Source organism: Moschus berezovskii, chromosome 13, assembly GCF_049115385.1.
Source record: "Moschus berezovskii isolate FMDL1 chromosome 13, NW_MosBer_1.0, whole genome shotgun sequence".
In the NCBI taxonomy this organism is placed as follows: domain Eukaryota; kingdom Metazoa; phylum Chordata; class Mammalia; order Artiodactyla; family Moschidae; genus Moschus; species Moschus berezovskii.
In genome coordinates, this window is record NC_142472.1 from 65,447,381 (window position 1) to 65,470,592 (window position 23,212).

General features: G+C 41.2%; 1 protein-coding gene across 3 annotated transcripts; it reads left to right on the forward strand.

The window, feature by feature from the left end:
- Positions 1-596: 596 nt before the first annotated feature.
- On the forward strand, positions 597-21,281 carry NEK3 (NIMA related kinase 3). 3 transcript variants are annotated; one of them, XR_016038895.1, is made up of 16 exons: positions 597-647; positions 3,487-3,657; positions 4,330-4,423; positions 4,507-4,604; positions 6,148-6,231; positions 6,914-6,981; positions 7,071-7,157; positions 9,369-9,423; positions 10,561-10,761; positions 11,148-11,220; positions 13,630-13,676; positions 16,802-16,904; positions 17,602-17,718; positions 17,997-18,131; positions 18,754-18,841; positions 20,145-20,272. XR_016038895.1 is itself a non-coding variant. In XM_055426185.2 (16 exons), exons 2-16 carry the CDS (start codon positions 3,541-3,543, stop codon positions 20,784-20,786), a joined length of 1,488 nt encoding a protein of 495 aa, XP_055282160.1. In that variant the 5' UTR covers positions 597-647; positions 3,487-3,540; the 3' UTR covers positions 20,787-21,281. The 3 variants fall into 3 exon arrangements, 1 of the variants encoding a protein (XP_055282160.1); XR_008685964.2 differs by lacking the exon at positions 18,754-18,841 and adding an exon at positions 18,888-18,966 and having other exon boundaries at positions 20,145-20,271; XM_055426185.2 differs by lacking the exon at positions 18,754-18,841 and adding an exon at positions 20,705-21,281 and having other exon boundaries at positions 20,145-20,271.
- The last annotated feature ends 1,931 nt before the right edge of the window (positions 21,282-23,212 follow it).

Consider the following 23,212-nt stretch of genomic DNA (forward strand, 5'->3'; position numbering starts at 1 on the left):
CAATATTTATTTGGTTGCTCCAGGTCTTAGCGGTGCCAAGTGGGATCTATTCCTCTGACAAGGGATCAAACCCCGGCTCCCTGCTTTGGGAGCCCAGAGTCTTAACCACGGGACCACATGGTCAATCCCTATGGCCAAGTATCCTGAAAACACCCTACGCTCCTTGATTCCTCTGACAGTCCCACTTCAACTATTGAAATCTCCCTCATGGCATCCAGACTACTTTCTTCAAGATCACCTGTGACGTCCTGTTGCTAAACACAATAGGCTCTCTTCAGACTTTGTAACTCGGCCAACTTTTCAGACTGTTTATCATTGCATGTGTGTCTCTGACACACAACTGGTGAACCTGAGTGCTGCGCCCATGAAACTTACCTACATGCACTGTTGGCTTAAACTGGAGACAGAACTGGGTTATGAGAAGGACACTTCTGCTCAATATTACTGGCATTGTTCCGGAGCGACGTGGAACAGCTCTTTGAAAACGTACCCTTCGTGGGCCCGGCTGCGCTGAGAACAGCGCCGCCCGCCCGCCCGACCCGGGACGCTTCCTTCGCCGGCAACCCGAGAGACACCCCGCTGGCCCGCCCCCCGGAAGCGCTCCCGGCTCGGGACCCGGGAGCCGACCGGGGTCGCGGGGGAAGCGGGTGAGCGGTCCGGCCGGACAAACGCCCTCTGCGGGCGCGAGAGCGGCGGGCGGCCGTGGGGCTGGGAGCGGGCGGCGCGCACGCGGGGAGGGGCAAGCGGAACGCGTGCTTCGGCGATGGCGGACACGGGCCCGGGCCCGGGCGGCGCGGGGGCAGCGCGGGTCGGGCTGCGAGGCCGAGCGGCTTCTCGGGCAGTGAGGATCGGACCGCGCACACCGTCTATACTGCATCCTATATTTACATTTGCAAATCATTGTATTAGCTTTTTGATCGGTATAGGCTTGGGAAGGGACGCTTTTTGTCACATTCAGAGCATATACTGTACAGTGTTTTTTTTTTTTTTTTTTAATGAGTTTGTTGTTCAGTCGCTAAGTCGAGTGGGACTCTGCGACTCCACGGACTGACTGTGTAGCCTGCCAGGCTCCTTTGTCCAGGGGATTCTCCAGACAAGAATACTGGAGTTGGTTGCCATTTCCTCCTTCTGGGGACCTTCCCAACCCAGGGATCGAACCCCGCTCCCCTGTATTGCAGGCGGATTCTTTACCGCTGGCTGCGCCACTGGGGCCACTCCAGTACTCTTGCCTGGAAAATCCCATGGACGGACGGAGGAGCCTGGTGGGCTGCCGTCCGTGGAGTCGCTAAGAATCGGACACGGCTGAGCGACTTAACTTTGACTTTTCACTTTCATGCATTGGAGAAGGAAATAGCAACCCACCCCAGTGTTCTTGCTTGGAGAATCCCAGGGACGGGGAAGCCTGGTGGGCTGCCGTCTGTGGGGTCGCGCAGAGTCCGACACGACTGAAGCGACTTAGCAGCAGCAGCAGCAGCATTGAGTAACAGGGGCAAATGTGGGCAGCAAGGGCCAAATGTAATTTTCAACTAAGAAAAGTCAGAGGTTGCTCTTGCATATCAGTTATTGTCCATTCATGGAATAAAGACCCGAAGTAAACAAGAAATATATATAGGAAAACTAGATCTCCTTGTCAAATTGTGTAATGCCAGGGGTCACTTAGAAGAGTGGCAAAGAACTTTTTCCCTTCAGGTCATATACTGAGACCTAACTGTCTTAGAAAGCAATTGTTTTTGAAAACTGTGCACTTGATTTCATTACATGGAGAAAATATTTCTGGAGTTTTCCTAGTGAGAACTGTAGGTTTTGGTTTGTGGTTTTGCTTTACTGGCCTGTGCTCTCTGAACCTCATAAAGCTTTGTGGTACAATTTTTATGAAAATAAAACACTCCAAGTAAGTTTGTGAAAATCGTATAAGCTCATTCCAGTTTGTTTTGGTAATGAAAAAAAAAAGCATCACCTTTCTAAGGTTTAATGCTAATAATGTGTGCTTAGTCGTGTCTGACTCTTTGTGACCCCAGGGATGTAGCCCACCAAATTCCTCTGTCAGTGGGATTTTCCAGAATTCGGGCTCTTCCCAACCCAGGGATGAAACCTGCGTCTCCTGTCTCCTGTATTGACAATTATTCTTTATCACTCGGTGCCATCTGGGAAGCCCCCAATACTAATAACAGCTGCCATTTATTCAGGGCCCCTATGTATCAGGCAAAGTGTTAGGAACTTTGTATTCATCTTCTCTAATGTATTAGATCCAGTGAGCTGCTTCACCCAGGAATTATAAAGGAAGACTGAGGTTCAAGGACTCTTGTTTAACATGTCTTCTTTGTCCCAGGCACCTCCAACTCAGCGTATCCCCAAAGAAGCACGTCTCGCCCACATCTTTCCCCACCACCCCCTACCAGACTCCCACGGTCAGAAAAATCAAACCCAAAAAAACAGGCATGCAACCATCACACCTTTCCTTTTTCTTAGAGAATGGTATCAATACTTGCCCAATTTACACCAGAAACCAGAGTCTCCTTAGTTCCCCTCTCCCTACTTGTCTTCCAGAAACCTGTTACCCAAAATTTTGCCAGTTCTTTCTACATGTTTCTTTTCTGTTGCCTTCATCCCCATTTCATGTGTATGTGTGCTCAGTCATGCCAGACTCTGCGACCCCATGAACTGTAGCCCACCAGCCTCCTCTGTCCATGGGATTTCCCAAGCAAGAATACTGGAGTGGGTTGCCATGCCCTTCTTTAGGGGATCTTCCTGACCCAGGGATTGAACCCAGGTCTCTTGCATTGGCAGGTGGATTCTTTACCACTGAGCCACCAGGGAAGCCCCCTTCATCCCCATTGTCACCGCCCTATTCCGTTCATCATCATATTCCTGCCTTTTCTGTGGTAGGAGTCCTGCTCTGGTCCTCCTCCCCTCTCCCCTGTCTGGTCCATTGATCTGCAGCTGGAATGAGTAATTTTTCTAAGATGTAAATCTGCTCTCTCAGTTTAAACCCTTCAGAGAGCCCATTTATAACTACAGGATAAAAATCCACCAACCTGAGCTTGGCTTACTAGACCCAGTTTGCCTTACCCGCCTTACTGCCCTCTTTCAATTCCTTGAATTAAAACAATCTCTTTTCCTCTTAAATAGGCTATTCCCTCCTGCCTCCATCACTCTTCCTCTTTGCCTAGATATCTCCCATTCAGGCTTCAGCCTGAGTATCATCTTCCTAATTCCCCAGGATACCTCTACCAGAGGCCAGCGTAGCTTTTCCTGTAAGACCCTCTATCCTGCATTTTTGAGGTCCGTGGTCTCACCTGGAATATGAGTGATGGCTGGGGCCATGAGAGATTTGTTCAGGATTATAAAACCTGGCATGGATACTCCATGTCCACCTGTTGAATGAATAAAGGGAATAAGCTATTCTATCATGAGGATAGAGCTACTTTGAATTCATTCTGCCTTTTGAAAATAAATTTAATTCCCCGTTTCTGATTTTGAATGCAGGTTGGGAGAGCCAGCGGTGACTGCAGGAGTAGACCCAGCTGTGTGGTGCCCAGCATGGACGGCTACAGGGTCCTGAGAGTCATCGGGGAGGGCTCCTTCGGCAGAGCCCTTTTGGTTCAGCAGGAGAGCAGTAATCGGATGTTTGCAATGAAGGAAATAAGGCTTCCCAAGGTCACTGCTAAAGCAGTTAGCTCATGTTGAAAGTGTACATGTCGTTTGTGTCGGAAAGCAAGTTCTTGAAATTTAACCTGGGATCGTCCTTTTGTGCAAAAGATGTAACAGATTTATTCACTAGCTTTACAAGGTCTTGATCCATCTTCTGTGCTTCCTGCTCATGCTCAGTCGCTTCAGTTGTGTCTGATTCTGTGATCCTGTGGACTGGAGCCCACCAGGCTTCTCTGTCCATGGGATTCTCCAGGCAAGAATACTGGAGTGGGTCACCATGCCCTCCTCCAGGAAGCTTCTATGGTTGATGGCATACTGGCCCTAAGCGTAAGTCAGCTTATGCTTAGGTTGATGTTAAAACTAGTTTACATTCTATACTTGTAAAGATATAAGAGGTCAGCTTAAGCAGGCAAGATACATATAGCCATAGTTGAAAAATCCCCACATGTTTCCTCGTGGGATTTGATAAACTTAAGTTGGGTCAAAGTACAGTGTTTGCAAAGAATCAGACATGACTGAGTGAACTGAACTGAACAGTGCCATAAAATTATGTCTGATTGAAAGAGACACAGTTTCAATTGTGTCACATTAAAATATCATACAAGCTACTATAATACTGTTTTACTGTCAGTTTTTAAATGAAGTACTGGATTTACCCTTCTTTAAACCTACTTCTAGTCTTTGTCTGACACACGGATTTCTAGGAAGGAGGCTGTTCTGTTAGCCAAAATGAAACACCCCAATATTGTTGCCTTTCAAGAATCATTTGAAGGTAAATATGAATTTCCCCCAATACACACATTTCTAGAATTCATGGCCACTGGGACTTTCCTAAGAGTCTTTAATTTGTTGCAGCTGAAGGACATCTGTACATTATAATGGAATATTGTGATGGAGGGGACCTAATGCAGAAGATTAAACATCAGAAAGGGAAGTTGTTTCCTGAAGATACGGTAAGAGACTAACTTACATAAGTTTCCCTCAAAGTTTTAATTTTTTTTTTGGCCATACCAGGCAGCATGAAAGTGAAAGTTGCTCAGTCGTCTCCAACTCTTTTCAACCCCATGGACTATACAGTCCATGGAATTCTCCAGGCCAGAACACGAGTGGGTAGCTGTTCCCTTCTCCAGGGGAATCTTCCCAACCCAGGGATCTAACCCAGGTTTCCCACATTGCAGGCGGATTCTTTACCAGCTTAGCCACCAGGGAAGCCCACCAGGCAGCATACAGGATCTTAGTTCCTTGACCAGGGATCAAACTCGTGTGCCCTGCAGTGGGAGCAGAGTCTTAACCACTGAACCACCAGGGAAGTCTCGAAGTTTCCCTCAAGGTTTAGAAGCAACTTTTCTCATAAAATTGGAATAGGTTGAAAACATTGCTGTCGGTGGTTACCTAGCACGTTGATTAGTAATGACTTTGTGTATCTGTGATGTTCTTTAGTGTGTTGTCAGTATGTGACTGCCTGGGATGTTTTTAAGAGGTAAAGTAGGTATAGGCTTATGAAATATCAAAGAATAGCCACTTCCATGTTTAGAATTTCATAGTTGTGTTACCCATCATATTTTGTACTAGATATTTAAAATTTTTACTTTTTCTATTGAAATTTTAGAAGGCACACGGATTTATTTTGTAATTCTCCATCTGAAGGATGAAACCTGCATTTCCGTTTTCAAGAGTCCCTATTCTTCGTCTCTTTTCTTTTACAGTTTAGCATATTCTCTTTAAATACTTAGCGCCTTTTTAGTGGAAAGTTGCATATTAAATATTATTGGAATGAATTGACCAAGGAAAATATTTAAATAAACAGCTTCACTGGGGCTAAGTTTGATATAGGGTATAACATGTTTTAAGAGTATATTAGTATAAATATTTTTCATTTAGAAGTTGTGTTGCTAAGAATATGGGTTCCATTGTAGGAGGCTAGCCTTGGCTTCCAAAGATTGTTGGAAATATAATGAAATATTTTAATGTTAATATCTAAATATTCTGAAAAAGTGAATGAAATCTGATATAATGATTACACTATAAAAAGTTATAGCATATTCATTTTAAGTGGTGAACTACTTTTATATTTGTATTTAAGAAATATTTTTATTTGGTTAAATACAAGAAAAATATAGTGGGAGTTTTATTAAAATAATTGTTGGAAATTCCCTGGCTTTCCGATGGTTAGGACTCCACCCTTTCACTGCCAAGGACGCTGGTTCAATCCCTGGTTCGAGAACTAAGATCCTGCAAGCTGCATGGTAGGGCCAAATCAGTAAATAAATAAATTGTTATTTGGATCATTCATGAGATGATGATACATTGGGATTGATTCACAGCTTTTCTCAATTTCTCCAGACAGCAATCAATCTTAGTTGAACTATGTAATTTTTAGGAGTTCTATATTTACATATGTAAAACCCAGGTCAGCTATGGCCTAAAGATGATTCTTAGGAATTTGGGGTTACCATGCCCCAGTTATTGCATTCTTGCATGCTTTTTTTTTTACAGATACTTCATTGGTTTACACAGATGTGTCTTGGAGTAAATCACATTCACAAGAAACGTGTGTTACACAGAGACATCAAGTCCAAGGTAAATGGAATACATTTGGGGCCTAAAAAAATTGAAAACTATTTCTTTCAATCCTTTTTCTGTTTTATTCTACTTTCTTTTGGGTGCATTTTAATCTTTAGAAATATTTCTTTTTTTGCCTGTACCCCGAGGCACATGGTATCTTAGTTCCCTGACCATGGATTGAGCCCATGCGCCCTGCATTGGAAGCACCGATTCTTAGCCCCTGGACTGCCAAGGAAGTCCAGAAATATTTCTTAATATAATATTTATGCTAGCACAATAAGGTACGGCCTGAAAATGGGTCAGTAAATCTCTTTAGTAGTGTATGTTAATATGTTCCAGCTCTCTTAGAGACTGCTTCCTAAGACCATGTAGTCTCAGATGGAAAATGATTGAGACTGGAGCCTGCCATCTGGAGTTACCCTGAACAGGCTCCCTGCTCAGTTGATCAGGGTCTGCTGATACAGTGTGACGCTTGCCTTAGATTTCTACGCAGTCATCCTGAATTCCCAAGCAGGGGTTGTGTCGCTGTCCAGAGGCTGTCTTGTCGTGTTGTGTTCCATGCGGGGACTCGGCTGTCAGCATTTCTACATATAATTCTCCACCATCAGCAGGCTTTGAAAGACAGCTTCTCTTGGAGCTCTCTGCCTTATGTTTGAAAGATGGCAGATGTAATCTGAGCTCTTCTTTTTCAATGCAGAATATCTTCCTCACCCAAGACGGAAAAGTAAAACTGGGTGATTTTGGATCTGCCCGTCTTCTCTCGAGGTATGTATGTCTCTTTCTCTGTGACTGTTGCCAAAACATCATTATTCAGAGATGCTCTGTAATCATTCTGTACCTTTTTATGGTTTTAGCCCCATGGCGTTTGCTTGTACATACGTGGGAACACCTTATTATGTGCCCCCAGAAATTTGGGAAAACATGCCTTATAACAATAAAAGGTAAGTGATGTATGTAGCTGGGGAAGGGGTGACTGTTTGGTGATAGTATTGTAACCTACAGATGAAGTTTGGTTGTTAAAAGAAAGCAGTGTAGAATTGAAGTTCCCAGGCCTCTAGGTGAAAGTCATAAATTTTCCAGCTGTTTTCATCAGAGCTGAGAGGAGTTACATGTAAATGCTGAAAGAAAAGTTAATCATTTCTGGGGATAGTATCAGTTATATTACTACTTCTCTTACTTTGCTGCTCTCTACTTTAAAAATCCCAAAGCTCAGGTCGTAGCCATACCAGTTAAATATGAATGTCTGCGCGTGAGAACCAGGTATCAGTCATTTTCCAGGGTCACCAAGTGATTCCTACGTGCAGCAAAATTTGGGAAGCAAATGTCATTGAGTTGACATGTAAAGGGCTAGATAATAAGCGCTTGACTGATCGGTTTGTTGATCATGGGAAGATAGTATAAAGTCCTTATAATTTAAAATGTAACTTTTTTTCTGAATGTAAGTAAAATGTGCTCACTGATAGAATGGATGGGCAGTGGGTGGGTTGGAAATGTAGAGATATACAAGAAAGGACATGGCGATCACCCAGTTTTACAGAAACTGCTACTAACATTTTGGGTTTTTTCCCCATCCATTCTCTTTTTTCCCTAAACTTAGTTTATATGCTCTATATAATTTAGTGTCCTTTTGTTTTCACTTTGCATTGTATCATATTCATTTTACCCTGTATTTGTACTCTTCATGAGTATTGTTAATGATTGCATAATATTTTAATATATGGCTCTTCCAAAATTTATTTCACATTCCTCTGTTGTTGGCTTTTTGATATGGTTCTAGTTTTCAGTGTCCTAAATTACTACAGACTCTGAATTACTATGCCTTTTAATACATAAAAGTGTCACATTCTTGGCGTGAATTCCTAGAAGCAGAAACACCTAAAGGCTTTTGTTACCTCTTGCTAAGTTGCTTTCTAAAAAGGGTATGGCAGTCCATACTGTGGGCTTTCCCAGGTGACTCAGTGGTAAAGAATCCACTTGCCAGTACAGGAAATGTGGGTTTGATTCCTGGGTTGTGACGATCCCCTGGAGAAGGAAATGGCAACTTGCCTGGAGAATCCCATGGACAGAGGAGCCTGGCGAGCTCCAGTCCATGGGGTTGCAAAAGAGTCGGATACAACTTAGCAACTAGACAACAACGCTCCATACTAAATAGACTCCTATAAGGAAAAGTTGACTGAATTGAAGACAGAACAGCTATGAAGGAACTTCCTGGGATAATTGGGGAAACCTGAGTTTGAACAAAATACTAGATAATTGTATTGAATAAAGGTTTGATTTCTTGGATATGATAATGGTACTGTATTCATAACAGTACTGTATTCATGCAGGAGAGTGTCCTTGCTCTTAGGCTGTATATGCTGACATGTTTAGGGGTGAAGTGTTTGACGTCTGAAACCTTTCTTTCAAGAGGTTCAGATGTAAACAGAAGAGGGGCCAGCAGGCAGATGCTAATGACTGGGGATATTAGGAAGGAGTGTTTGGGCCTTTACAACTTTTCTGTAGGTTTCAAACTTTGAAAAATTAAAAGTTGGGGGAAATAATTGGTTTAACAAAAACCTTGTTAAAGTGAAAAGACTATCATCTAGAAAAAGTCTGGAGTATGACAACTAGGTGGTGAGAATGATGGAGGAAAGTGGAGGTGTTTAATTTGAAGAAGGGTGGGCGTGTAGGGCAAAGTGTAGAACTGCTGAGCTCTGAAGAGCTCTTTCGTGGAAGAATAAGCATGCGCCCCCTAGAGGCATCCAGGGGAAACACTGAACTGTCAATCAGGAGGTGAGACCAAAGGTCTGGTGAGCCCAGAAGGTCTGGAGGCTGTACAGGATGACTTCTAAAGCCCTTCTTCCAACTATGGTAATCTGAGTCCACGGATATTCCTCTTACCCCAAGTACTACTGAAGTGATACCTGAACCACCCGATTTGGAGGGGCAGGGTTTGGGAAGCAGGGTTTTTCTGTGAACATCACTGTGATTAAGTGGTCTAAGTGTTAGATCAAACTTGCTGCATATATTATTTCAGTAGCTAAGAAGTCCTTATGATATCTGTTCTTATAAAATGTAGAGTAATTTTTCATTTTGGGGTATTGGAAAATACATGTATTTTTGTGTGATAACTCATAACCCACTCATCATTACATTGCTGCCTTTGCTTCCAGTGACATCTGGTCCTTGGGATGCATTCTCTATGAACTCTGTACCCTTAAGCATCCAGTAAGTATGGCATGCAGCATGGAAAAGGCAGCGTTTGGTTGTGTTGGTCTAAGTCCTTTTTCATATCTTCGCTTGTACGTATTAGTAGGGTGAATACCATATTAGTAGGCAGAATACCATCATGTTCTTCCATAAGTGTTGCTGAGGCTAAAACCTGATGTTAATTGCAGTATGTTTATTATACACTGAAAGCTTTTAAAATGTTATTCTCGTGTGTCATTTTATATCCCACTCTATTACTTGTCAAACCATAATAACTACCTTGGTGATGTGAAAGGTAAAAAGGATTTTGCAGCAGAAGTTTAAAATCTAAAGTGCATTTTGTCAGGGGGCAGACCTGGGGAATTTTGAGGAGGAGGGAAGTGAAGAAACGTTGCAGTTACTGTCAGCCCTAGGGTCATTTGAATTTTTAAAAGCCCATATATATGTATTATTGATGCTTTGATTTTTAAAATATATTAAAAATGTGTATCTGCAAAAACACTGATTTGAGTAATAAAGTACCCAAGCAGGGACTGATGGTAAGACTTCCTCAAGACGGGAACATCTTTAACTATTTATGTTTACCTTTCTCCTGAACAACCATAAGATTTTAGAATAGTACTGGGGTGGGGGGGGCAGTTTGGGACTAGCGGATGCAAACTCTTACATTTGAATTAAACAACAAGGTCCTACTATATAGCATGGGAAACTATATTCAGTATCCTGTGATAAAACCATAGTGGTGCTGGTGCTAAATTGCTTCAGTCATGTCCGACTCTGTGCAGCCCCATTGACTGAAGCCCACCAGGCTCCTATGTCCATGGGATTCTCCAGGCAAGAATACTGGAGTGGCTTGCCATAATGGAAAATAGTATGAAAAGAAATGTATACCCATGTATAACTGAATTGCTTTGCTATATAGCGGCAGTTAACACCATGTAAATCAACTATACTTCAATAAAATACAATTTTTGAAAGTACTAAGAAAAATATGATCAGCAAAAAAAAAAAATTTCAGAATAGTACCTTAACAGCACCTCTAGAAAGAAATTTTTTTTAATTAAAATAATTCATATGAATTCAGTTCAGCTGGTATTTTCTTGTTTCCATTCTCTTTCCCTGTATCTGCTTTTATAGTTCAATTTTGCTTTTTAGTTTCAGGCAAATAGTTGGAAAAGTCTTATCCTCAAAATATGTCAGGGGTCCATGAGCCCACTGCCATCCCGTTATTCCTATGAGCTGCAGCATCTGATCAAGCAGATGTTTAAAAAGAATCCGTCACATCGTCCTTCAGCTACAACGCTTCTCTCTAGAGGCTCTTTAGCCCGGCTTATCCAGAAGTGCCTGCCCCCAGAGGTACAGTGCATGTGGAACTGACTGAACAGTTTTCAAGTGTTTGTTTTCTTTTAAACACAATTACATGTTACGCATGCCCATAACAAATCAAATAATGCAGGTATGTATCCAAAAAAGTGAAAGCTTGAAGCTTCCTTTCCCTCTTCTTTTCACAATGCTATTCCTCAAATATAATCATGGATATAATTTGCATTATCCCTCCAGATCTTCCTGGACATATATGAATGTCTGTTCATCTATCTAAATTACTTGGATTTTTTAAATGGCGTTTTTCCTTTTCAACTTTATTACTGTGGGGAGGAACATTTGATAATTGAATGACATTATGGTGGTATCTAAAGAAAAGCATCTTTCATGTCTTTAAATTCTCTGCTTTAAATTTTCAGATCATCACTGAATACGGTGAACAGGTGTTAGAAGAAACCAAAAAATCTATGCATAGTACACCAAGAAAAAAGGGTGAGAATTTTGAAAAGCTTATTTTAAGTGTTCGTTTAAAATATAGTATAACAAAAAGGAAAAAAAATATAATTTTCAAGTTATTAGAGATGATTTTCAGAGATGCTCCTCAAATCAAAATTTTCTACTTGTGCCTTCAGACACAAATCTATACTGAATCTTACGCATTTAGTTTGCCAGGGATCAAGAAAGAAGCCTAGTTTGGAGATTGTAGTGATGTAAAGGTTATTCTCTGCTTCATTTTTAGAACTGTATTTAGCTTGTATTGGGTCAGATAGAAGGCTTCTGTGGCCTCAGCTAGGAATCTAACCTGAAAATATAACAGGCAATGGTATCCCTAAGAACTATCTTATAAACAAATTTTTTTAATGAAGTCATTTTGAAAGTTGGAACTGTCCACATTACAACTGCATGAAATTTCCATACACCTGTAGTCCATCCTGAGCAAATTTCACATGTAATTTATTGTCTCTTGGAAGTTGTCACCTCTTTTTTCAGAGATATGTTTGTTCCTTTACCTTTGACATCAGTGCCTCAGATCGTCCATCTGAAGAAATCTAACAATGACCAGAATAAGAGAGAGGAGTTAAGATGAGTAAAGGTCCCCCACTGTAGGGAGATGTTGTAAAACCTCCATTATCACTGCCTGTTATCTTAGTGTTCTGTACCACAAAATAAACATTTTTATTTATTTTTTATGTTTTTTTTTAAGTGTAGTTGATTTTCCGTGTCCTGTTGGTTTCAACAGAAACTTTTACAAACTATACAATTTTCTTAAAGTTAAATTTTAAGTGTTCCTTTTGTTAGAACATAAATCGTCCAGTCTTACAATTCAGCCTTTTCTCCTTTACGTAAGAGGTAGCCACTGACCTTTGCTTCAGTTTGAGTATTTTATTTTACCTACCGTTTCATAACTTCAGTTCATACCCCAGGGGAATGGGAAATTAGTTTTAAAATACTGGGCAACAGAAACACCAAAAACAGTCTAAGAAAAGTTTCAAGATAGTGTAGTTTCAAGACAGGAAAGTGTAGTCTTACAATTTCTAAAAAAATGAGTAAGCCGGTGGGGAGGGCCACCCTGTCCAGAGCATGTGTCGGGTGGCATCTCCACTGGGAGTGTAGATGGTGAGGCGTCAGAACAGTGGAAGCTGGGTGACGGCAGGGCCCGCGTCAGATGTGCTCCCTCTTGTAGCCTCAGTACCACCATCAGAGATGCTCAGCAGCAATTGCTTAAAGTGCTGAATGAATGGGGAAGCACGGACCCCAGGCTCTGGCAGCAGAAAATCAGGCAAGAGCCATCCTCACCCGAAGGGTGGGTTGCCGGGGTTTTCCCTGGCTGCTGCTGGCTCCTCGTCAGGGAATAAGCAGCTGGCTTTGGGAGGGTTAGCTATTCCACCTGCTATAATAGCTGTCAGGAAAACCACAGATTGGTTAGCTCTTGTGCTAAAGGTGATGGTGACCTTTCGAGTATGTAGAGTGTCTCACCTCCTGATGCCTCAGTGGGTTGGCATAAGTGAATTCAGTTCAGTTCAGTTCAGTCGCTCAGTCGTGTCCGACTCTCTGCGACCCCATGAGTCACAGCACGCCAGGCCTCCCTGTCCATCACCAACTCCCCGAGTTCACCCAAACTCATGTCCATCGAGTCGGTGATGCCATCAGCCATCTCATTCTCTGTCATCCCCTTCTCCTCCCGCCCCCAATCCCTCCCAGCATCAGAGTCTTTTCCAGTGAGTCAACTCGTCGCATGAGGTGGCCAAAGTATTGCAGTTTCAGCTTTAGCATAAGTCCTTCCAATGAACACCCAGGACTGATCTCCTTTAGAATGGACTGGTTGGATCTCCTTGCAGTCCAAGGGACTCTCAAGAGTCTTCTCCAGCACCACAGTTCAAAAGCATCGATTCTTCGGCAATCAGCTTTCTTCACAGTCCAACTCTCACATCCATACATGACCACTGGAAAAACCATAGCCTTGACTAGACGGACCTTTGTTGGCAAAGTAATGTCTCTGCTTTTTATTATACTATCTAGGTTGGTCATAACTTTCCTTCCAAGGAGTAAGCGTCTTTTAATTTCATGGCTGCAATCAGCATCCGCAGTGATTTTGGAGCCCCCAAAAATAAAGTCTGACACTGCTTCCACTGTTTCCCCATCTATTTTCCATGAAGTGATGGGACCAGATGCCAGAGATGTCTTAACTTTCAGATGTTCAGAGTCAGAATAAAACGGCAGAAATAATCTCTTTAACAGCTGAGGTGTGTTATTAGGTGATTAAAGGTTGATATCACTATACAGGCTAACGCTTTGGTTCTTTGACTTTGAAAACTTCCTTTTGTTTCTCAAGCTTTATGCAAATCACATTAGAAGCCTTTTTTGTGTTTTCTTTTTACCTTCTATTTTCTGTTTGAGCAGATCCCAGCAGAACCAGAATAACTTTGGAAAATGAAGCAAGCACAGTGGTAAGTGCTTTAAAGGTAAATTTCCTGGGACTTTCCTGGCAGTCCAGGGCCTTCTAATGCAGGGGATGTAGGTTCAATCCCTGGCCTGGGAGCAAAGATCCCACATGCCTGTGGCCAAAAAACTAAAACATAAAACAAAAGCAAAATTGTAACAAACTCAATAAAGACTAAAAATGGTCCACATCAAAAAAAAAAAAAAAACCTTTAAAAAAAAGTTAAATTTCTGAAGCCATCTACTGGGGTGCCTGGCATCATTGGGTACATTGGGTGAGATATTTGGAAGTCTGTTGCCTGGTCCCTGGGTTCAGGGGTTTTTTGTCTTTGGGCCTGTGAAGTAATTGATGGCTGTTTTCTGTGCTGCCAACCAAGCCACTTTAGACCAGCATTTATTTTGTTTTGTTTTTTCGTTTCTAATCATTGATGATAAGTGGTTTCAATCTAGGTGTGAACCAACTTAGCCCTGCTTACAGTCATGAAAGTCTTGTTTTAGCCTTGGTTGGTTGGTTTCCTTGTGGTAAAATATATATAACATACTATTTATCATTTCAGCCATTTTAAGCATAGAATTTAATGACATTAATTACATTCACAATACTTTTTCATTATCCCAAGTAGCAACCCATTGAACAGTAACTATCCATTCTTCCCTACCCCGACTCCCACCCCAGGCCCTGATAACCTCTTTTCGGCTTTCTGTCTCTATGAAAGAAAATTATTTGCTTATTCTAGATATTTCAGATAAGTGGAATCACACAATATTTGTCCTTTTGTGTCTGGCCTCTTTTGCTTAGTTTAATATTTTTAAGGTTCATGCGTGTTACAGCCTGTATCAGAATTTCCTTCCTTTTTATGATGAAATAATATGTAGATCGCTAATGTGATCTGGCTAGGATTGAAGGCAGAAAGAGAAGAAGGAGACAGGATGAGATGGTTGGATGGCATCACCAATGCAATGGACATAAACTTGGGCAAACTCTGGGAGATAGTGAGGGACGGGGAGACCTGGCCTGCTGCAGTCCATGTGGTCACGTAGAGTCGTACATGACTTGGTGACTGAAGAACAATGCGGTCTTGACATTTTTCTGTTCAAAAACTTTTAGTGCCTCCCCATTATCCCTGATAGCTCAGTTAGTAAAGAATCTTCCTGCAGTGCAGGCGACCTGGGTTTGATCCCTGGGTTGGGAAGATCCCTAGAGAAGGGAACAAGTATCCACTCCAGTATTCTGGCCTGGAGAATTCCATGGACTGCATAGTCCATGGGGTCGCAAAGAGTCCGACACAACTGAGTGACTTTCATTTCACTATTATCCCATGAATTGAGTGGACAATTTTTAGCCTGGTTTTCAAGGTCCTGTTCATCTTGTTTGGCCTTAGGCATCTGTGCCCTTTTACATGTTAGCTGCAGTTAAGTCATGAATAGTAACAGCCAATCCACTTCTAGTTGTCACATCTACCCCAGTAACTCATGTCCTATTGATAATTTTTTCTTTCTTCATCATTTTGGCCCACCTTTTTTAACTCCCAAAGGAAAAGATGTAGTAACAACAAGCAGTTCTGTTTATGAAATATACTTGTAATTAAACTTGTAAATTTTTGAATGAACCTTAGGTTGTAAATAAATAACACCATACCCCATTATGTTGCTACAAATGGAATCTATTGTGCCCCTATGTTTTTTTTTTATTTGAGTAATATCTGTTTATTTCCAGCTTTCAGTTCATTTCAGTTCAGTCGCTCAGTCGTGTCCGACTCTTTGCGACCCCATGAATCACAGCACACCAGGCCTCCCTGTCTATCACCAACTCCTGGAGTTCACGCAGACTCACCTCCTTCAAGTCGGTGATGCCATCCAGCCACCCTAATTTATATGCAATAAAATTTATTCATTTTTAGCATGCAATTTGATGATTGTATGTTGTCATATAACCAGCACCACAATCAAGATGTAGAAATCCCATCCCCCAGTTGAAAATGCATTTAATGCACCTAACCCACCACACTTCCTAACTTAGCTTAATCAACCTTACATGTGCTCAGCACACTTCCATTAGCCTCTAGTTGGGCAAAATCATCTAACACAAAGCCTATTTTATAATGAAGTGCTGTGTCGTGTCAACATGAGATAGTCATGTTGAATTTTGAATTCAGCATGAACTGAATTGAATAATGAACTGAAAGTGAAAATCAGAGGCTGTGTGGGTGCAGAACGGCTCTAAGTGTATTGTTTACTGTTTGCTCTGTGATCACATGGCTGAGTGGGAGCTTCAGGTCTCTGCCAGCACCCAGCATCACAAGAGGGTATCATATGGCATATTGCTAACCTGGGAGAAGATCAACATTCATAATTTGACATACAGTTTCTGCTGGGTGTTTATCATTTTCACACCATCATAAAGTGAAAAAAATCATAAATTAGACCATCATAAGTCAAGGACCATCTGTAAAGTAATTTTATGTGTATATACATGCTCAGTCGCTCAGTCATGTTCAACTCTTTGCAATCCTATGGACCGTAACCTGCCAGGCTCCTCTGTCCATGGGATTCTCCAGGCAAGAATACTGGAGTGGGTTGGTTGCCATGCCCTCCTCCAGGGGATTTTCCTGACCCATGGATTAGGGGATCTTCCTGATCCAGGGATTGAACCCGCATCTCCTGCATTGCAGGCAGATTCTTTCTGCCTGAGCCAAATTCCCAAAGTAACTTTATAAAATATAAAAGTAACTTTATAAAATATTTCATTTTGGTATTTCCATCCTGAAAAGCCCAATATAGCAAATCATTTGAAAGTTTTCATTGCTCGTTTTCTCTATAAAGACCTCTCAAATATTTGTCATTTTTATATATCTTCTTCATATTTACAATGACTGATATTAATGGCTATTAAGGTATATGGCTTAATATACATATATGTATACCTGTGTTTGTGCACATATATGGTTTTTAATATACACACATATAGTATATGATGTTATGGCTCTTAATGTGCATATGTGTATGAGGTTCTGTGGTTGTTAATGTTTAATTCATTTATCTTTATTTAAAGTAGCTCTTTATCTCTACTTGTTACCTTTTTTTTGTAGCAATTCAAGAATATCTTAATCTTTATTTTTAATTTCTTTTAAAGCAAAGGGAAGAATCAGGTGGAAAGTGTAGCCACACTGACTTAGAAAGCATTAATAAAAATTTGGTTGAAAGTGCACTGAGGAGAGTTAACAGAGAGGAGAAAGGTAAGGTATTCAAATTCTAATCATATAGGTGGGAAACTGGGGATAGAGAAGGAATACCAATTTCTGCCTTACTAGGTCAGAGATATCATAAGCAAGTAGACAGGCATATTTATATTTGCTTATCCAGTAATTTATTTAATGTTACAGAGATATTTTATTTACCTATTAAAAGATAAAATTATATTTATTAATAAGAGCCTTCAAAAAAAAGTGTTAATAATTTGTTGTGATCTTTACCATAAAAAGTACAGCATACAGGGACTTACCTGGTGGTCCAGTGGTTAAGACTTCCAGGGCAGGGGGCGCAGGTTCTATCCCTCGTCAGGGAATGAAGGTCCCACATGCTGTGGGACACAGCCAAAAAATGTTTCAAGAAGCACAGCATACAGTGTGTTCCTGTAAGTCCTCTTGGGCCTTTATTCTTATATATTGTGTAATATGTGAGTATATACATAATATTTTTTAAAATTCACTTTAATGATTAGCTTTACCTTTCCATTTGGATTTTTTCATTCCCTTTCCCACTTAAGAATCAGGCACGACTGAGCGACTGAACTAAACTTAGACTTGGAAGAGTGTTAGATCCGAATTTGAAAGAGAAAAGAAATACTTCTGTAGTGTTGTTAGAGAAATTGTGTGTGGATATAGATGAATAAGTAAAAGAATATGCTCAGCAATTCTTCTTTACATTTAAAAGCCAGTTTACCAGGGCCTCTCAGGCGACAGTGGGAGAAAAATGTATCCAGTGCAGCTCTTAGAGCTTTGGAAAGTGCATCCGTACTCACCTCCAGTTTAACGGCAGAAGATGACAGAGGTTAGTAGTCAGACTGAATCCTATTATTTTATCATAGAACATTCTCTAATCGTTGTTTAATGAGCTAGGCTTGTGTTTTATTAATGTCACTCTCTGAAGGGTATTTGGCGTCACACATGAGAGCATGTGTATTTCACTTATACAGGCAAGTGAAATAGATTTATGTAGAGAGTTAATTAGTTTCGTCTGAAATCTGGGGCTTTAATATAATCTAGAAGATATTATATGCTGGAAATCTTTTTTACTTGACATGAATTTTTTTGTCTTTTCCCAACTAGGTGGTTCTGTAATAAAGTACAGTGAAAACAATACCCGTAAGCAGTGGCTCAAGGAGACCCCTGAAACCCTGTTGAACATCCTTAAGAATGCTGACCTCAGCTTGGCCTTTCAAACATACACAATATATAGACCAGGTGATTCATGTCTGTTACATAATTGTGGAAACCCTTTGATTAAAAAAATTATATATGTATCATAGAAGTCACCATCTTAGCCACTTTTAAGTGTACAGTTCTGTACAGTTTGGGAGCATGGAGTACATTCACACTGTGCAGCCATCACCACGGTCCATCTCCAGAACTTTTCCAAAACGGACACTCTGTACCCATTAGATAATTCTCTGTTCCCATTAGATGATTCCCTGTTCCCCATTCCCAGAAACCCTTCGATCTTAAAGTTATAAAATATTTCGGAGCATTGTCTTTTTCAATTTCCTTGACTCTTCTCTAGCCAGTCTGAAGCCATAATTAAAATTTCCTGTAGTGCTTCATTCCTTCTGTTTGCTCATTTGTTTGCTATTTTATTGTTTGAATGTTTCTGTTTATTTTATTTGGCTGTGCCAAGTCTTAGTTGTGGCATGTGGGATCTAGTTCTCCCATCAGGGATCGAACCAAGGCCCCCTGCATTGGAAACATGGATTCTTAGCCACTGGACCACCAGGGAAGTTCCTGTTTGCTAATTTTAATAATCACGTAACCACTTAGAAGGTGGTCCATTTTTATCATGCAAATACACCCCTCTTTCTCGGCTCTGCAGTTCAGACTTCATCCTGGTGAACTGAGGAACTTCAGGATTTCTTTGGCACTGTACTTGAATTGTGATATTGAATAGGACACAGAAAAAGGTGAACAATTAGGACTTAATTTTTTTTTTTTTTATTGTTTCAACAGACATTTTCACCACAGTTATAACAGCATAACGTTTTATGATACTACCCTTAGGAATCTAGGCCAAAGGACTACATTAAGGGTGTGTACATGGCGGGTGCACGTGTGTATAATTTTCACAATGCAGCTACTAAAGCCATCTTGCTTGGTTTAAGATCTAAGATAGATTGTGCTGAGTAGAGCATGTCATGGTGTGGCAAGTCTCAACTCTGTATATTATAACAGATTCACTTTATTGTTTACTTGGTCAGTGTTTGTTGAGTGCCTAACATACTAGGTTAAGATTTAAGATTTTTTTTTTTTTTTAAAAAGAATATAGTTCCTTCCCTGAGAGAGTTTGTACTTTGGGGGAACAGCAAACAAACAGCATCGTAGAGCTGTGTGTCACATGTTCTGATAGAGCTGTGTGAAGACAGTTATGAGAGGTGGGTGCCTGGGAGGCAGGTATTAAACAAGGCTAATGATTGCACTTTTATTTTATTTTGTGGCACGTGGGCTCTTAGTTCCCTGACTAGGGATAGGACCCTGGAAAATCCTAAGCACTGAATGTTTAGGGAATTCCCAATGATTGGCTTTCATTTTAGCAGTATAGGTCCCAGATTTTGTCTCTGGTCCAATGATAAAGTTTTTGTCATTTCAGGAAAGTTACTGTATAAAAAAGGCATTACAGCTCTATTGTGAAAGGGGTTTTATAAGACTGAACCCACATTTTTATGTTAGGTTATTGTTTTGTAAGCAAAAACCTGAAAATAATTATAATACCATCTGGGAAAAGTTTTTTATAGTGTGCATGTACCCTTAACTCCCTAATTTTATTCCCCTCCATTGGGAAAACTTGAGGGAGAGGGAAGAGCTCAAAGGAGAAACAGTCAACTGTTTGGACAGTCCAGCTGTCCAAAGATAACTTTTAATGCTTTAATATATATGTTGGCTTCCATGGTGACTTAGTGGTAAAGAACCCACCCGTCAATGCAGGAGACTTGGGTTCGATCTCTGGGTTGGGAAAATCCCCTGGAGGAGGAAATGGCAACTTACTTCAGTATTCTTGCCTGGATAATCCTATGAACTGAGGAGCCTGGCGGGCTACAGTCCATGGGCTCACAGAGTCGGACATGATGAGCACACATGCATAGGAAACCTCAGAGCATGGCCGTACTCTCAATTAGCCAACAAACCTTTGGAGGAATTTAGTGCAAAAATATGCATGCAATAAATAAAGACAGCTTAACTTGGCATAATTTCTGTTAATATTCCCTGAAGGTGCAGAAGGATTCTTGAAAGGCCCCCTGTCTGAGGAAACGGAAGCATCGGACGATGTTGATGGAGGTTGGGATTCTGTCATTTTGGATCCAGAGAGACTTGAACCTGGACTGGATGTGGAGGATACGTACGTGAAGTACCCAGACAGTTGGCAGTGTGTGCGCGTGTTCATTTAAGTTGTACCTTAATAACTCCTGGTTTAGTAGGAGCTGGTTATGTTACTTTACGTCATGAATGAATGTTTATATCATGATCGTCTGTCTGGCACAGGTAATGTGCTACGGTATTTTCATAGAATTCTTGACTGAGCTGTGTGTTTATAATCAGCTTGGACTTATTTTTTAGTAGACAAGATTTTATATTGAAACATTTAGAGAAACAATGATAGAAGTGAACCTTTGGAAGGCTAACCATTTTTTTTCCTCTGTTCAGTTTCGTTAGGAAGTTCATTTTTCAAAAATCTCAGTATTGTTACGGTGGTATTCTGCTTTGATCCCATCAACAAATATTTACTGTGCTTCTTAAATGGAAGCTTAATATCCAAATTGTTTTTTTCACAGGGACTTTGAGGAAGACGACAGTGTCGATTGGGTATCAGAACTGAAGCAGCGAACTGGCTGGCAAGGAGTATCTGATGGATAACGCCCAAGGAAATATTCATTAGTCACCCAGAGGGGATGTTTAACAGGAGGAATTGATATTTGAATAATACTTAACTCATGGGATACGTATTTTCCTTTGGAAACAGAGTGAAGAGAGGGAAACTGAATATTTAAAATTATTCCTGGTTAGTAAGATAGGGTATAAAAAAATCTAGGTTTTTGAATTCAGAGGAGAATGCATAGCACAACGGGTCTGAGGTTTAGGCTTTACAGTCAGAACAGATGTTGAATGCTACCACCTACTGCTTGCGTGGGTTTAAGAAATTAACCTCTTTGAGCCTGAATTTCGTCAACTACAAAATAAGGATAACAATGCCTACCTCATATGGATGCTGACCTTAGACCATCATGACAGCCCATAACATTATTTGCGTTGTTATGATTTCTGCTTTATTACCTTGTTATGATTTATTACTGTGTAGCTCTTTTTATATCTCCTAAAATTTTTGAGGATCTAAATATATTTAATTATAACATCATAAAGTGTGCGATTTTTCTATAAGACCTATTTCTGGGTGGTCATCAATCATCTTCAGTGATCACCCGCTGTCGTTAAATACAGCTCCTCACAGGATGTTTGAAAGAGCCCAGATCGGAGGATCAGCCATGGGAAGAGTGGGGTAAGGTACAGATCGGGTCAGTAGTTGGTGGTCCTGTATACGAGAAAGGAACGGGGCCAAAGGTAAGGGGTCCATACAGGAAGTAGTAGGAAACCAGTGTTATGGAACTCATGGAGGGGGCAGGACCCCATCATGCATGGGTCACCCTGACTCATGTGTTCTGGGGCCTGTCATTTCATGCTGTGATGCTTTAGTGACCTTTAGGGAGAAGACTCTACTAAAGAAACTGACTCTTTCCAGGGGCCCCCACATAGGCAATTATGAGAATAGCATCAGCCTGGCCTGGTGTAGGGAACAAGGCTCAAGTCAACACGGGGGGAGAGAGTTGTGAGACTGCAGTAGGATCATTATCAAAGATCTGCTGAAATGTGGGATACATATATCTTTTAAAGAGTTCAATATATTTTTTTAATCTCAATGTACAAAAACTGGTAGAGACCTCACCTCCACCCCTCTCCATTATTTATACTCAGACATTTAGTAGTCCTTGGTCTACCAGGGTCTCCAGTGTCAGTTACTAATTTTCCATTTCCATGTTCTGGTCACTCTGAGTGAGTCACAAAGTTCAGCCTATGTTCAGGTGGACAAGAATTAAGCCCCACCTCCTGAAGAGGGTGGATAATCCAATACTAAGTCATTTGCTTTGTGGCTTGATTTGTTCTAGCTTTGGCCATTAGGAATTATTTCAGGTTGACTCCTATGTCCCTTTGACATGCCCTCATCCTTTTGTGTTTTGAGCAACTCCTTACTTTCTGGCAGTACAAGAAGATGGTCATCTAGTACCGTCTCTGCCTCAGCCCCAGGATCAGCCATTTCTCTGAGGAGCACTGGTTCTTTTCATGGGTTTAGAAACCAGGATCTGGGTTCTGGGTGTGATTGTTGTTGCAGACAGAGCTAGGAAATACATGTATATACTGTCCCTGTGTGTGACACTCCCTGGTGGTCTAGTGGTTCGGATTCAGCACTCTCATTGCTGAAGCCTGGGTTCATTTCCCTGTCTTGAGGATTCCCTGGTGGCTCAGAAGGTAAACAATCCACCTGCAGTGCAGGAGACCTAGGGTCAATCCCTGGGTTAGAAAGATCCACTGGAGAAGGGAAAGGCAACCCACTCCAGTATTCTGGGCTGGAGAATCCCATGGACAGAGAAGCCTGGTAGGCTACAGTCCTTGAGGTCGCAAAGAGTTGGACAGCAACTAACACTTTCATGCATATCCAGAGGTGACTTCTGTATCTCTCCATCTGTATTTTAAGCTCAATATGGGTTTGTTCTTACTGATGTCTTGGACTCATTCAATACTGTTGGGGTCATTCTAACCTTTCCCTTTCCTCCCCCACTCCTCTTGCTTTTCTGTATCTCTTTGACAGTGAGAAACTTGGTTTGTACCACCCATCATCCACCTACTTAGTTGTTCAACTCCAGTATGCATATAAAGCAGTTTCCAAATTGTTAACCCTCACCCCTGTGAAGAACAATTTACCAACTAAAATACAAAGTTTATTGTCTTGCTCCTATTGTCTTTAGCCTTACAGTTTCTAGTCAAAACACCATTTCCCAGAATGATTTATGTTAGCTCTAATTTTTTTTTTTTAAATCACTATCTTGAAGACTATCAGCCAGACTTGCCTATAAGTTTCCAGGAGTTCTGGTGGAAGCATGGGTCAACAGTGGCCTGCTCCAGGGTCAGGGGCACTGACTACAATAGTCCTGGGAGCTGCTGGCGTAAGTCCTTCTGAAGGAGGTCACCATTACCCCTACCTGAGGGTAATGAGGCCAAACTACAAGGAG

Excerpts from the sequence above, each read along its gene's own strand:
- NEK3 (XM_055426185.2), top strand. The coding sequence starts at position 3,541 with ATGGACGGCTACAGGGTCCTGAGAGTCATCGGGGAGGGCTCCTTCGGC. Across the intron at positions 11,221-13,629 it reads TAGTACACCAAGAAAAAAGG|ATCCCAGCAGAACCAGAATA; the intron begins GTGAGAATTTTG and ends CTGTTTGAGCAG. Across the intron at positions 13,677-16,801 it reads AAAATGAAGCAAGCACAGTG|CAAAGGGAAGAATCAGGTGG; the intron begins GTAAGTGCTTTA and ends TTTCTTTTAAAG.